Source organism: Orycteropus afer, unplaced genomic scaffold, assembly GCF_000298275.1.
Source record: "Orycteropus afer afer isolate SDZICR_OR568_19922 unplaced genomic scaffold, OryAfe1.0 scaffold00412, whole genome shotgun sequence".
NCBI classification, from domain to species: domain Eukaryota; kingdom Metazoa; phylum Chordata; class Mammalia; order Tubulidentata; family Orycteropodidae; genus Orycteropus; species Orycteropus afer.
The window spans coordinates 1,742,894-1,756,931 of NW_006921999.1; the positions used below are offsets into that span (position 1 = coordinate 1,742,894).

At 41.0% G+C, this 14,038-nt stretch overlaps 1 protein-coding gene across 1 annotated transcript in view; it reads right to left on the reverse strand.

Moving 5' to 3' along the window:
* RIOX2 (ribosomal oxygenase 2) overlaps positions 1–4,395 on the reverse strand; it is a 42,046-nt gene extending 37,651 nt beyond the window's left edge. Inside the window, exon 1 of the mRNA XM_007953773.2 lies at positions 3,964–4,395. Coding sequence (XP_007951964.1) covers positions 3,964–4,395 — 432 coding nt within the window. The remainder of the gene's footprint in view (positions 1–3,963) is intronic.
* Positions 4,396–14,038: the final 9,643 nt, after the last annotated feature.

Below are 14,038 nucleotides of genomic sequence, written 5' to 3' on the forward strand. Positions count from 1 at the left end.
GGTTCAAACCCACCAGCCACTCCTCGGAAGGAAGGTTGGGCAATCCTAGTTCCATAGTGATACTGCGTCAGAAACCCAAGGAGGGGTCGCTGTGAGTCGGGGCCGACTCGACGGCACATGACAACAACAACAAAAGCATGCTATATAAAATGCAAATAATGTTATATTTCACAAAAAATATAATTTGATGTACAGATTAACCATAACAGATGAGGGAACAATTTCTATGGCTCTCTGGTAACCTCCTTACTCATTTCCAGACTATCTAGAATAATAAGCTGTGCACATTCTGAGACCCAATAAATCAAGGGGTAACTATCCGCTCAGTCTCTCAACATGGCCAGTGAACAAAGAGTTTCTAGACTTTTCCTATCCTTATGTTAATACGCCCATTTGTAAACAACTACACACAACACTAAACCACCTCATAATAAAGTATTTAGAACCCAACTTGTAGTGTAACAGGGGCTTATGGGTCCCTCAAGGACTGGTGGTATATCCTTATCTAGCCTTGGGGCTGGGTTTGGACCATAAACTTCATCCTTTCTGCTATAATGAACCTAGTGAAGCACTGAGTCTACAGAGCAAAAGACATATGTTTTAGGCTACCTTAAATTCTGGAGGAGGAATGTGCAGGGGCTAAGTAAAGAGGCAGAGAAAGGCCCTAGGGAAAATGATTATACATACAGAAATGACATCCACAGAGAATACCATCTATATGCCAAATATGAACTTTGTGCTGGCCTATGATCAAATTACATGTAATTAACTCACTGAGCTCATTTATATTCATAGCTCCTAGGTTTCTAAACACTGTTCTTTTAAAAGTGCTACTCCTAGTCAGGTTTAGGTCAAAACTAGCTGAGAATAGTCAAAATTAGCCAAGAAGAATTTTATCCATACTGTCCACATTTTCTGAATTCAAATCATGACTTGGTCTGACAAATAATTTATAACATCTTTTTTGGTGCTAGTGCTACAAGGTTGGTATTTAAGGGTCATTTCAACTTCTTTTGATTGCTTGAGATGGAATATCCAGAATCAACTTTTCCTATACAATCTGAAAATACTTATACCTCATCGAGGGTACCAATGGATTCAAGATCTTTAGACAAGAAATGGAAGAATATTCACCAGATGTGGCCTAATGAGATCTAACATCCAAACTCTTGAGTTCAATCCAAGGAAACAGTAGCTGTAACTGACAACAAAGCCCCAGGCAACCATTAACACAGCCAGAATCCATGCCACTCAATATGGAACCTCATAAGCCACTCTCCTCCTACCAGAAAATGGACAAAAGATGAAATAAAAGAGCTGAACAGATTTCAAAGGCAAGCTCAAGAAGACGAAACAAATGAAATGAAATGTGCAAAGACCTGGAGTCAGAAAACCAAAAAGGAAGAAAAAGCTTGGCATTTCTCAGGCTGAAAGAACTGAAGAAAAATATTCAAGCCTCAAATTGTAACATTCAAGGATTCTATGTACAAAATATTGACTGATGCAGGAAGCATCAAAAGAAAATGGAAGGAATACACAGAGCCACTGTATCAAAAAGAATTGGTTGGCGTTCAACCATTTCAGGAGGTAGCACATGATCAAGAACCAATGGTATTGAAGGAAGAAGTCAAAACTGCACTGAAGGAATTAGCAAAAAACAAGGTTTCAGGAAAGATGGAATACTCATCGAGATATTTCAACAAATGGATGCCGCGCTGGAGGCACTTAGTCATTTATGCCAAGAAATTTGGAAGACATCCACCTGGCCAGTCAACTAGAAGAGATCCATATATGTTCCCATTCCAAAGAAAAATGATCCAACAGAATGTGGAAATTACTGAACAATATCATTAATATCACATGCAAGTAAAATTTTGCTGAAGATGATTAAAAAATGGTTGCAGCAGTATATTGACAGAGAACTTCCAGAAATGCAAGCTGGATTCAGAAGAGGATGTGGAATGTGGGATATCATTGCTGATGTCAGATGGATCTTGGCTGAAAGCAAAAAATATCAGAAAGATGTTTACCTGTGTTTTATTGACTGTGCAAAGGGATTCATCTGTGTGGGTCATAACAAATTAAGGATAACATTGCAAAGAATGGGTATTCTAGAACACTTAATTGTGCTCATAAGGAACCTGTACATAGACCAAGAAGCTCTCATTTGAACAAGGGGATGCTACATGGTTTAAAATCAGGAAGGACATGCATTATAGTTGTATCCTTTCACCATACTTATTCAACCTGTACACTGAGCAAATAATCCAAGAAGCTGGACTATATGAAGAAGAACATGACATCATGATTGTAGGAAGACTGCTTAACAACCTATGATATGCAGATGACACAAGCTTGCTTGCTGAAAGTGAAGATGACTTGAAGCATTTACTGATAAAGATCAAAGGTGACAAACTGCAGTATGGATTACACCTCCACATGAAGAAAATAAAAATCATCACAACCAGATCAACAAGCAACATCACAATAAATGGAGAAAAGATTGAGCTTGTCAGAGATTTCATTTTACTTGAATCCACAATCACCACCCATCAAAACAGCAGTCAATAAATCAAACGTCATATTGCACTGGGCAAATCTGCTGCAATAGGCCTCTTTAAAGTGTTAAAGAGCAAAGATGTCACTTTCGAAGAATAAGGGTGCCTGACCCAAGCCATGGTATTTTAAATCACTTCATATGCATGTGAAAGCTGGACAATGAATAAGGAAGACCAAAGAAGAACTGATGCCTTTGAATTGTGGTGTTGCCAACAAATACTGAAAATACCATGGACTGCCAGAAGAACAAACAAATATGTCTTGGAAGCAGTGCAGCGGAATGATCCTTGGAAGCAAGAATGGGCAGACTTTGTGTACCTAATTTGGTCACTTTGTGATAAAGGACTAGTCCCTGAAGAAGGATATCCTAAATATGCTTGGTAAAGTAGGTCAGCGAAAAAGGGGAAGATGCTCAATGAGATGGATTGACCCAGAGATTGCAAAGATGGGCTCAAGCACAGCAAGGATTGTGAGGATGGTGCATGACCAGGCAGTGTTTCATTCTGCTGTACACAGAGTCGCTGAGCCAACTCAAGGAACCTCACAACAACCTACCAGGCTGCTATTTTGATTCAGCCATCAGTCATAAAGAGGGGTTCAGAATGGGATAAAACTTTATCTAAAACTCAAAACAGGCTGTCAGCTCTTCTGGGCCATCTGTCATATAAAGGTCTCAAACTTCTGGAAAGCAGATTAGCTTGTCCTAAATTCCCATCGTATAAATGCAGAAATTGAGCACAGAGAAGGCAAGTTATTTCCCAAACGTCAATCACTGATGCAGAATAAATAAATAATTGGCCAGTCCTCTTGATTCTCACATCAAAGTTAACTTTCTACTTGACTGTCTCCCCAGGTGCAGTTCCAGGACCCCATACCTCAGTGCTTCATGTGCTGCTGTTAGGGAGGGTGAAGTCTTTCTTGAAAACCATCTGGTATGTGATTAGATGTGATCATCTGGCATGGGAAGCCTCTACTTAGGTAGATGTAGGCAATTTCAAGAAGAAAATGATCACTCTGATACTATCATGCCTTAAATTATAGTGACAAGGCAAAACAAACAGAAATGTCTAACCATAGACTAAAACATAAACCAGGCCATAGGATGTGCATATAATGTTACTTTAATAAGCTTATAAGGTTACAACATAATTTAGTTTTTGCAGCTTGGTTAAGCAATGATACCTAACCATCTTTACCCTAAGAAGCAGATTCTAACAGTTTAGCCAAAAGGTCAACATGGAATCTCTTAAGCTGGGATGCATTTAAACACCAAACATGTGCTGTATCTTCCCAAACCGGCAAGAAGCTAATTATCATCATACCATCCAGCCTCGTGCTGATTTGTAGGCATATATTATTAGTACTTAAATATATATGAGGATCTACAGTGGGGGAATCTATTACCTTAAATCTCTGAGGTTGGTGAAATTGAATTGTTGCCCTTTTCTGATCAAAATCTTTTCTCAGCTGAAGAAAGTGTGCTTTGCCATCTTTATTTAAAACCTTCTTCTTCCCATTGACACATCGGCAGACATTTATGTCTCTTCCATAGTACATACCCTGGCTGCAAAGACTCTTCAGATCTGTCAACCTGAACAAGGATTGGTAATACATGGCCACTTCAGGGTCATCTCTCTGAATGAGAAGGGGCTTCTGCTCCCAGAATTCCTTGAAAAAAGTCTCTGCCTTGATGGGTGAGATTAAACTTTCAAAGAGCCCATGGGGGCTGTCAAAGTTCAAAGCAGAAGACACACCAGCTGCCTCCACCTTCACCTGCTTCCAGGGAACAGGCTCCTCTTCCTTCCCATTCCCTGTAGGCTTTGCCTTCTTCGGCATTGTTCAATCTTCAGGACAATACAGGAAGGAAATGCAAACCTACTTAAAAAATAAAACACGTGATTAGGTCTACTAGAAGTAAAAATGTTAGTGTTAGTGGATCCTACAAACATAGCTTGCATGACTATTGCCTCTTCCACAGAAAACTCTTCATAAGTCAATTTTACACTACAGTTACCACTCATCTGTCAGTCTGCCATTCTGCGCTAGGTCTCATGTTGCTGTGATGCTGGAAGCTATGCCATCAATATTTCAATATCAGCAGGGTCACTCATGAAGGACAGCTTGCAGCAGAGCTTTCAGACTAAGACCAGAAAAAAAGGGCTGGCAATCTAATTCTGAAAATTAGCCAATGGAAAACTTATGGATTACAATAGAATAATGTCTAACAGAGTGCTAGAAGGCACTATATATCGGCCACAACAATTGGCCCATACATACCAACAATTATGACAATAGTGCAGGACCAGGAAATGTTTCATTATGTTCTACATAGAGTCACTGTGACTCAGAAAAAACATGACAGCAAGCAACATTTCCTACAGCCTTAAACCAATGTCATTTCTTCCAAGATATAATTCAGCCTCGAACACCACTCAGATTATTACATACTCATCAAAAGAAAGGCACATTTTTCTTGTATGCAAGCACTAAATCATGGGATTATTTGTGTGTGAGGTACTATAATGGTCCCAAATTAAACCATTCAACTTTCTCAGCAGTTCCTAGTCATAGGTTTACTCTGTAGCCATTAAATTTGGCTGCAATCAGCTTTGGGTGCCAAATCTAAATAGATGTATTCTGAGTTATAAACTTTTGGCTTGGGAATTACAAACAGCTGCCCATTATTGCAAGGTGTTTCTTACCTATTGCCGTTACCCCTACTCTCATCAACTGTTCAGGAAAGCGACCAACCTGCCCTGGGCCAGTGGTGTCCTCTTCTGGCTGGAGCAAGGAACCACTTGCTCCTAAGTCTTCCATGACCACCTGAACCTTCTCACTTTCAACTCAGTTTATTCACAAAAATTGTTACTTTATCAAACTCCATAAAAAACAAACTCTCTCTCTCACACACACACACACACACATACCTAATTCAGGGTTGAAAAGTAAAGGCTAAAGATCATTATATGCCAATTATTTAAAAAGCAACTAAAATAACTCAAAAAACTTGTTGCCACAGTCAATTCTGACCCATAGAGACTCCATAGGACAGAGTAAAACTGCCCCATAGGGTTTCTAAGGCTGTAAATCTTTACAGAAGCAGTGTGCCACATCATTCTACCACAGAACGGCCAGTGCCCCATGTGCCTTTTCCCTTTGCTGATTGTGCTTGATATCCTTAAACTATGAAAAATCAGCCCTGAGTATGACCATATGCTGGGTCCTGTGGGTCCTTCTTGCAAATCATCAAATTTAGGGGTGGTCTTGGGAACCCTTGACACATTGCTCATATTTACTTTTTAAAAACTAACTAAAATTTAAATTGGCTTAGAAAGTTTATATCACTCACTAAAGATGTCCTACAAAGAAAAAATAATTCTATACTGAGCCACACATACCTTATACTACACAACTGATCAGGTTAAATTTTATCTAAGGGATGTGAGCAGCAGGAAGATGCAAGTGAATAGCTTGCTTTCTTTGTTGTTGTTGTTAGGTACCGTCGTGTCATCTCCAACTCACAGCGACCCCATGTACAGCAGAATGAAACACTGCCTGTACTGTGCCAGCTCCACAATCGTTGCTATACCTGAGCCCATCATTGTAGCCACTGTCAATCCATCTTGTAGAGGCCTCCCCGTTTTTCGTTGACCCTTGACTTTACCAAGCATGGAATCCTTCTCCGGGGAATGGTCCCTTCTGACAACACGACCAAAGTAAGTGAGATTGCTTTCTTTAAGCACAATATTTGAATACAGTACAAGCACATCCACCAGAAAATGTGTCAAAACAAAGTCCCGTAAATACTCAAGCCAACAATGAAGTCACTTAAAGAAGTTTCCCTATCTAGCATCACTAGCAAAATAAACACCAATGCTGCATAATAAATGCTTTTCTTAGAATATAAATTTCACTACTTAGACACTGCCAAAAATCACATCATGTAATGTTTCTCTATGTTCATAATGAAATTATTTGAGGCTCCTTCAATGGGTATATCGTTTAGAGATTACTGGGCAAATATTTCTCTGACTCTTAGACCCCCCAGATTGCAAGACAACTATTCTTTTAACAGCTTTCAGAGGATGGAAGGGAGAACAGATGACATGTATTATCACATTAAACACAGAAAATTTGTAAGATGCTTCATGCTTCATATTTTCAGAAAAGGGAAAGATTTTAAAAGTTTGATTCTAAGAAATGCAGTAATAAACAAGAGAATGCTTTGTCTAAAATAGTACTGCCAACACAAGCCTGTCCATAAATCTCATGGACCACCCAAATAGAAGTTAAGAGTAAATATTTTTATGAAGCTACAAGGCAAAAAGAAAAAAAAGCAAGTTTTTTAAAACAATTGTTTCCAACTTGAGCTGACTGAGCTCTGGTGGCGTACTGCCTAAGGCATCTGACTGCTAACCAGAAGGCTGGTGGCTCAAACCCACGAGCCACTCCTGGGAAGGAAGATGGGGTAATCTACTTACATAGTGATACTGCCTTGGAAACCCAAGGAGGGGTCGCTATGAGTCGGCGCCAACTTGAGAGCAGTGAGTTGTTTTTTTTTTTTTTTTTTTTGGTTATAAACATCAAAATGTAAAAAGATTAAGTCAAAAGAAAAGACTCATGGTTCACAATTTCCAAACTACCCCACAGATAAAAATAAACATCAAATAACCCCAACAACTTTGAAATATAAGAAAATCAATATTGATGCCCATACTACAGACAGCAAATAAAAATGGAAAGTTTGTTTTGAAGGTGCCCTCACCTCTTTTCCCCAGCAATATACAATGACAAGAAGTCACAAAACAGTTTCTTGGGTGAAGGGGCAGCTCATCTGCACATCCTGGAGCCTAGAACAGAGCATGTACAGAGGTGGTCCTCAAGAAATGCTTGTGCAATCTTTTTTTTTTTCACTTTTTCATCCTTTGTATATAATATTAGAGAGTTCACAAATGCCCTTCACAAAAGAGAGGAGAAAAAACAGATGGCTCCTTCAGTTGGAATTATTATTCCAATGGCAGCTATCACTTAGGTTCTCCAAAGTAGCACTAGAGAGAACAGGCACCTTAGACATCAGTGGTTATTATAAACCAGGAAATGGAGGTGTGCTTGTCTTCATATCCCTTGAACAATGTTGTAGAGTGTAGTCCACAGAGTCAGCAGCAATGCTTGTTAAAATGCAAATTCCTGGGCCCCATATCAAACCTACTAGATCAACACTTCTTGCAACGGGGGCCCAGAAATTTGCATTAATAGAATAAATTCTCCAGACCAGTTTTATATCCATTGACCAGCATAGTGCCTAAGGCACTTGACTGCTAACCAGAAGGCTGGTGGTTCAAACTCACCAAGCACTCCTTGGAATGAAGGTTGGGCAATCTACTTCCAAAGTGATACTACCTTGGAAATTCAAGGACCGGGCACTATGAGTTGGATCTGACTCCACTGCAGGGCCTTTGGTTTTAGGTTTTAAAGGAAGACTGTCAAACTCAGCTCAATTAAAACACACATATTCAGAAATTACATAGTGTCTGCAACAAGTTTTCCCAGGCTGACTTGAAACATTTCTTTACCACCCACAGAAATTTCTATCAATTCAGAGGGAAAACAGTTCTCCTGTTAAACTGAAGCGATGACTTAACTTTTTAGCGAGAAAATGAATTCTAATTTTAGAAATAAAATTAATGTATTTTATTAACTACGCAGTTACAAAGGTTGAGGCCACGGGAGACAAAAACCATCCAAGTGGTGCTGGAAGACTCTGGGTAAATCAGGCTCCTCCACTTAGACATGAGCCCACTGAAGTAAAATACGATGCACAGGATTTGCAGTTAATTAGTGGCGGAATCAAATAATCTGCCTCACAGCCAGGTTTATACTTCCTCAAAACACAAGGCACAACCCAGTATAATACCTGTTAAACAGCCCAACTCCCAGGCAGCTGGGAAGCTGCTCTAGAAATATGTGTTGATAAATGAATAAATCAGAAATGTAGGCTGCAATTTTAAAGTCTGGGTGGGAAGAGGGAGACGACGCGTTCCTTCCCCTGCCCTTGTACCCAGTTTTCCTAGCAGCAAAGCATAGCTCTGAGACCAGACCAGACACACGGGAGGGGCAGCACATGTGGCGCCAGCGCTCCCACTGAAAGGCCTGCTGCATTGGGCGAGGGCGGCGTCCCCCACTCTGCCAAGCTTCTAAACTTTCCACGCGTTCAGTCCTTGGTGTGAGACCACGGCCAAGCACGTGGCTACTTTTGGTGCCCAGGCCTTTCGCGACCGGACGCAGAGATCCGGGTGGCCCCAGACCTGGCGTCTTGACACCGTCCCCGCGGGTCCAGCCCTCTCGGAGGATCCCGGTCCCGCCCCGCGGGGCTGTCCCCGCCTAGTCGTCTATGTTCCCCGAACGCCCACCTCCCCGACGCGCGCGTGCCCGCCCGATCCGCAATACCCCGGCCTGATGCTACGACGCGGAGTAAGCCCGCCCGGCTCGCCCCCACTTACCCAGCACGGCCTGTTGCGCGCGGCCGCGAGATGGCAGGGCGGTGGCGGCTGGGGGCGGGCTCGGCGTGAGCACGCTCCGGAGCGGCGGGCAGCGCGCGACGCACTCTTGCTCCCACGCCTGCCTTCTGGCCACTACCCAGGCCTGCTGGTAGTGTTTGCTCAGGGAGTCCGGCACCGGTGCGCTTCCAGCGCCAGTATGTCTCTTTCCAACTTGCTGAAGGAAAAAAATGTCCTGTTTTTGAGTTGTGGGAACAAGATGAGGCTCTTTGTTTGGGGAAGTATTATGGTACACCCCTATTCTTTTTATGGATGGTGAAGCTCAGGGCTGAGAGGGAGCGTGAACTGTCCAAGTTAGGGAAAGAGTTGCCCAAGTTCACTCATCGCCTTAGGGGTTCTCTTTGGCGCAATGGTTAAGCAGTAGACTGGTAACTGAAAGGTTGGTGATTCAGAACCACCCATCAGCTCCAGGAGAAACTGGCAGTAGTCTTCTGTAAAGATTACAGCCTAGTAAACGTGGAGAAAGATAACATGCTTGGTAGAGAGTCAGTGGAAAAGAGGAAGACTTAAGTGAGATGGAGTGACAAAGTGACTGCAACAATGTGCTCCAATACAGCAAGCATTGTGAGGATAGTGGAGAACTCTGCAGTGTTCTCTTCTGTTGTACAGGGTCACTATGTGTTGGAACCCCAACGTCTAACAAAACAACAAACCTTCTGGGACAAAGCTACTCTGTCACATAGGGTCACTATGAGTAGAAAATCAACTCTATGATACCTAACAACAAACACCAACATGGCTGTGTGTACTGCAATTACTAACTCAACTTTAATTTATACTGTGTTGCTCCAGAAGAGATAATTAATCCCAATTTAAAATATACTGGATCCTCTTTATGACTGACTAAAGATGCAAAGAACTAAAGCAGGTATTCAAAGTAATTTTGGCCTCATTCACTCTCCTTTTGACTCTTATCTGGACTATTTGGGTAGGTGGTTGAGTGGGGAGGGATCAATGACATGCCTCCACTCTGGGTTGTGCCTTCTCTGCTCTGTAGACAGCCAAAGAGGACCCAAAGGAAGTCCTTATTTTATTCTGTCAAGATGATTTAGAAAGGTGGCTATTTTTGATGGTCTGGTGAGGTCTAAACAAATGTGAACAAAGTACACCTTTCTCTAATACTTATCTAAAATTAACAATAATAGCAAAACTTGAATTGAGTTCTTACTGTCTGTCAGGTATGATGCTAGGTTTGCATAGACTCCTTTCTTCATACCGCTGCCACCTTATAAATAATTACTGCCATTTTACAGTTGAGGAAACTGAGTTAGACGAGGTTAATTACTTGCTCAAGATCACACAGCTAGGAAATGGCAGAAACAAGATTCTGAGCCAAGCCAGTCAACAAGGTTCTGCCCCTCCTTCACTGACCCTCATGCTAGAACCCTCAAGTTTTCTGTCACATTCCTGTCAAGAAAACTCAGGGTTCTTGTTAAATTTAGTTCTTGCAAATGTGAGTACAAAAGAAAAAAAACTCTAATCTAGTTGACATGATAATGGTAATTTGCCTTTCTTCTTTATTTTGATTTCACAAAATCTATTCAAGGTAATGGGAGCTCTGGTAGCATAGTGCCTAAGGCACTTGACTGCTAACCAGAAGGCTGGTGGTTCAAACTCACCAGCCACTCCTCTGAAGAAAGATGGGGCAATCTAATTCTGTAGCGATACTGCCTCAGAAACCCAAGGAGAGGTCGCTGTGAGTCGGGTCTGACTTGAGGGCACATAACAACAACAACATTCAAGGTAATACAGAACAAAAATAATGAATAAAAGCAGGATTGGTGTTACAGTGATTCAGAAAATGGTAAATTCTCACATATGTCTGTTACATGCAAAAGCTGTACTTTGTGTCTGTCGTAGACAAGTTGGAAAATCAAAGTCAACACAAAAGATCATTTTCCAACATATAGAATAGTCTCTAGAATGTCCACAGAACAAAAGTACATATTCAAATCAGCTCTGTTGGGGAAAATCATGTATCTGTATAAAAGTTTGCTTGATGAAAACTTAACTTGTCTTTGAACATGTTCTCTGTGACATTTTCATTGTGAGCCAGACTTGTTAGTATGGCAAGCAATAAAGTCACAATTCCATATTCCGATCTTCACACTAGTGCTTGGCATGTCTGTAAAGAAAAGAGGAGAGGGAATTTGAGTACTGTGAAGTGGGCAGGGGAATAGTCCATCATCTTCCCTAGGGAGCTTCAAGAATCTACGATACTCCAAATGTACTGTCTCTGCCCGCCCCCCCCCCCCTTATTTTATTCCATTTGTTTATCTTTCGTTTTTAGTTCATTGATTTTAAAATTCTTCCTGAGGACATGAAGCAGACTACTAGCCAGTACCCAACTCCAGAAGTTTGTTTAAGTCAGTGGTTTTGTTTCTACAGTTTATTTTCTCATGAGAGTAGTGTCATGTATGGAAGGCTCAGCTCCCCAGATCTGCCACAGAAGAGCCTGTAGAAACCCCTAGATTTCTGAATCAATTGGCTGGTGATCCCTCTGTGGGTCCTGAGAACAAGATGCCAAAAAAGACAGGAAGAAGAGGAGGAAAAGAGGAGGAGGAAAAAAATTCTTCCATACCTTGATCTGGGAAAATTTTGTAAAGAGCCAAATTTGTCTTCTTTTTCTGTTATTTTTTAGGCTCTCCTTCCTACAGCCCTGGGATTTAAGCACCACAATGTCACTCCCCACTAGACCTCTCTAGGCTGGGAGTCAGGCTGCAAAAGTGCATCCCTGTCCTACTCACCCCCACCAGAATGATGTTTAGATGAAAAGAATCTAAGAATGAGAGTGTGAGAATGTATTGTCTAAGGCTGTTGGGTCTAACTTGGGAGTGATCAAGTATATGAACTTGGACAACCCGTTCTCTGTGCTACTGTTCAGTTTCTATAAACTGAGATTGGATCAGATTTTCTGTGATGTCCTGTTGGTTCTAAAATTCTGTAAATGTGAGAGTCTGTGCATCAATTTCCATAGGATATTTGGATAATATTGAGAAGAATGGGAATTCCAGAACACTTGATTGTACTCATGAGGAACCTGTACATAGACCAGGAGGCTGTTGTTCAGATAGAACAAGGACATACTGCATGGTTTAAAATCAGGAAGGGAGTGTGTCAGGGTTGTATCGTTTCACCATACTTATTCACTCTGTATGCTGAGCAAATAATCTGAGAAGCTGGACTATATGAAGAAGAACATAATATCAGGATTGGAAGAAGACTTATTAACAACCTGAAATACACAGATGACACAACTTTGCTTGCTAAAAGTGAGGATGACTTGGTGCACTTACTGATGAAGATTAAAGACTACAGTCTGCAGTATGGATTACATCTCAGTATAAAGAAAACAAAAATCCTCACAATTGGACCAATAAGCAGCATCACAATAGATGAAGAAAAGATTGAAGTTGTCAAAGACTTCATATTACTTGGTTCTACAATCAATGCCATTGGAAGCAGCAGTCAAAACACCAGAAGGTGTATTGCATTGGGCAAATCTGTTGCATAAAACCTCTTTCAAGTGCTGAAGGGTAAAGATGCCTCCTTGAAGACTAAGATGCTCCTGACCTAAGCCATGGTATTTTCAATCGCCTCATATGCATGTGAGAGCTGGACAATGAATAAGGAAGACTGAAGAATTGATGCTTTTGAGTTCCGGTGTTGGTGAAGAATGCTGAGAGTACTGTGGATGCTAAAAGAATGAACAAATCTGCCATGGAAGAAGTGCAGCCGGAATACTTGGAAGCTGAATGGCCAGACTTCGTCTCACCTACTTTGGTCATGTTGTCAGAAGGGACCGACCATTCTCCGGAGAAGAATGTCATGCTTGGTGAAGTGGAGGGTCAATGAAAGAGGGGAAGGCCCTCAACAGGATGGATTGACACGGTAGCTGCACTGATGGGCTCAGGTATAGTAGGGATCATGAGGCTGGCACAGGACTGGGCAGTGTTTTGTTCTGTTGTACATAAGGCCTCTAGGAGTTGGAGACAACTCAACAGCACATAGCAATATAACATAAATTAGTAGAAAAATCAGTCTGATTGGAATCATTCATTCATTCTATAAACATTGAGAACCATGAAAAATGACTAATATTTGTATCAGGAATTTTTATTTTAAATAAAACATTTTTATTTGTTAAAAACCCATTTCCATCAAGTCAATTCCAACTCATACTGACCCTTTAGGACGGTAGAACCGCCCCATAGGGTTTCCAAGACTGTTGTCTTTATGGATGGATATTGCCACATCTTTCTCCCCCAGAGAGGATATTTTGTTCAAACCACTGACATTTTGGTTAGCAGCCAAGCGCTTTAGCCACAGCATGAATTACACAATTCCAAGAAGCTCACACTTTGTTTTCCATGTAAATGCCGCCCCCCTCTGTATTTGTGTTAGCTTTGGTTCAGAAAAGATCTAAGTAATTCTTTTCTTACATAAAACATCATTTAATATGTACATTGTTGTTGTGTGTTGAGTCGATTCTGACTTATACCTACCCCAGGTGTTACAGAGTATAACTGTTCCATAGGGTTTTCTTGGCTATAATCTTTAAAGAAGCAGATTATCCAAACTTTCTTCTGCGGTAAATTCTTTTGAATCAACAACCTTTAGGTTAAATGACTTGCTCAGAATTACACATTGTCCATTGGATAGCAAAATCAGAATTTGAATGTAAAGTCCATATCACCTCTTTGAAAGTCCTCTTTTTGAACTTCTATTTCTGCATCTGTAGAAAGTGGTTAATTTTCTCTAACTCATATTGCTGCTTTGAGGCCTAGATGAGATAAACTATATGATACTATTCCCCTGAGAGTCATTATTTTTAAATCTTTGCAGTACCTTAAATATGACTTCATAGAGTGAATTGAGTAAGTTGGCCTTTTATGTATGTATGCTTCACTTCAGTGACAAAA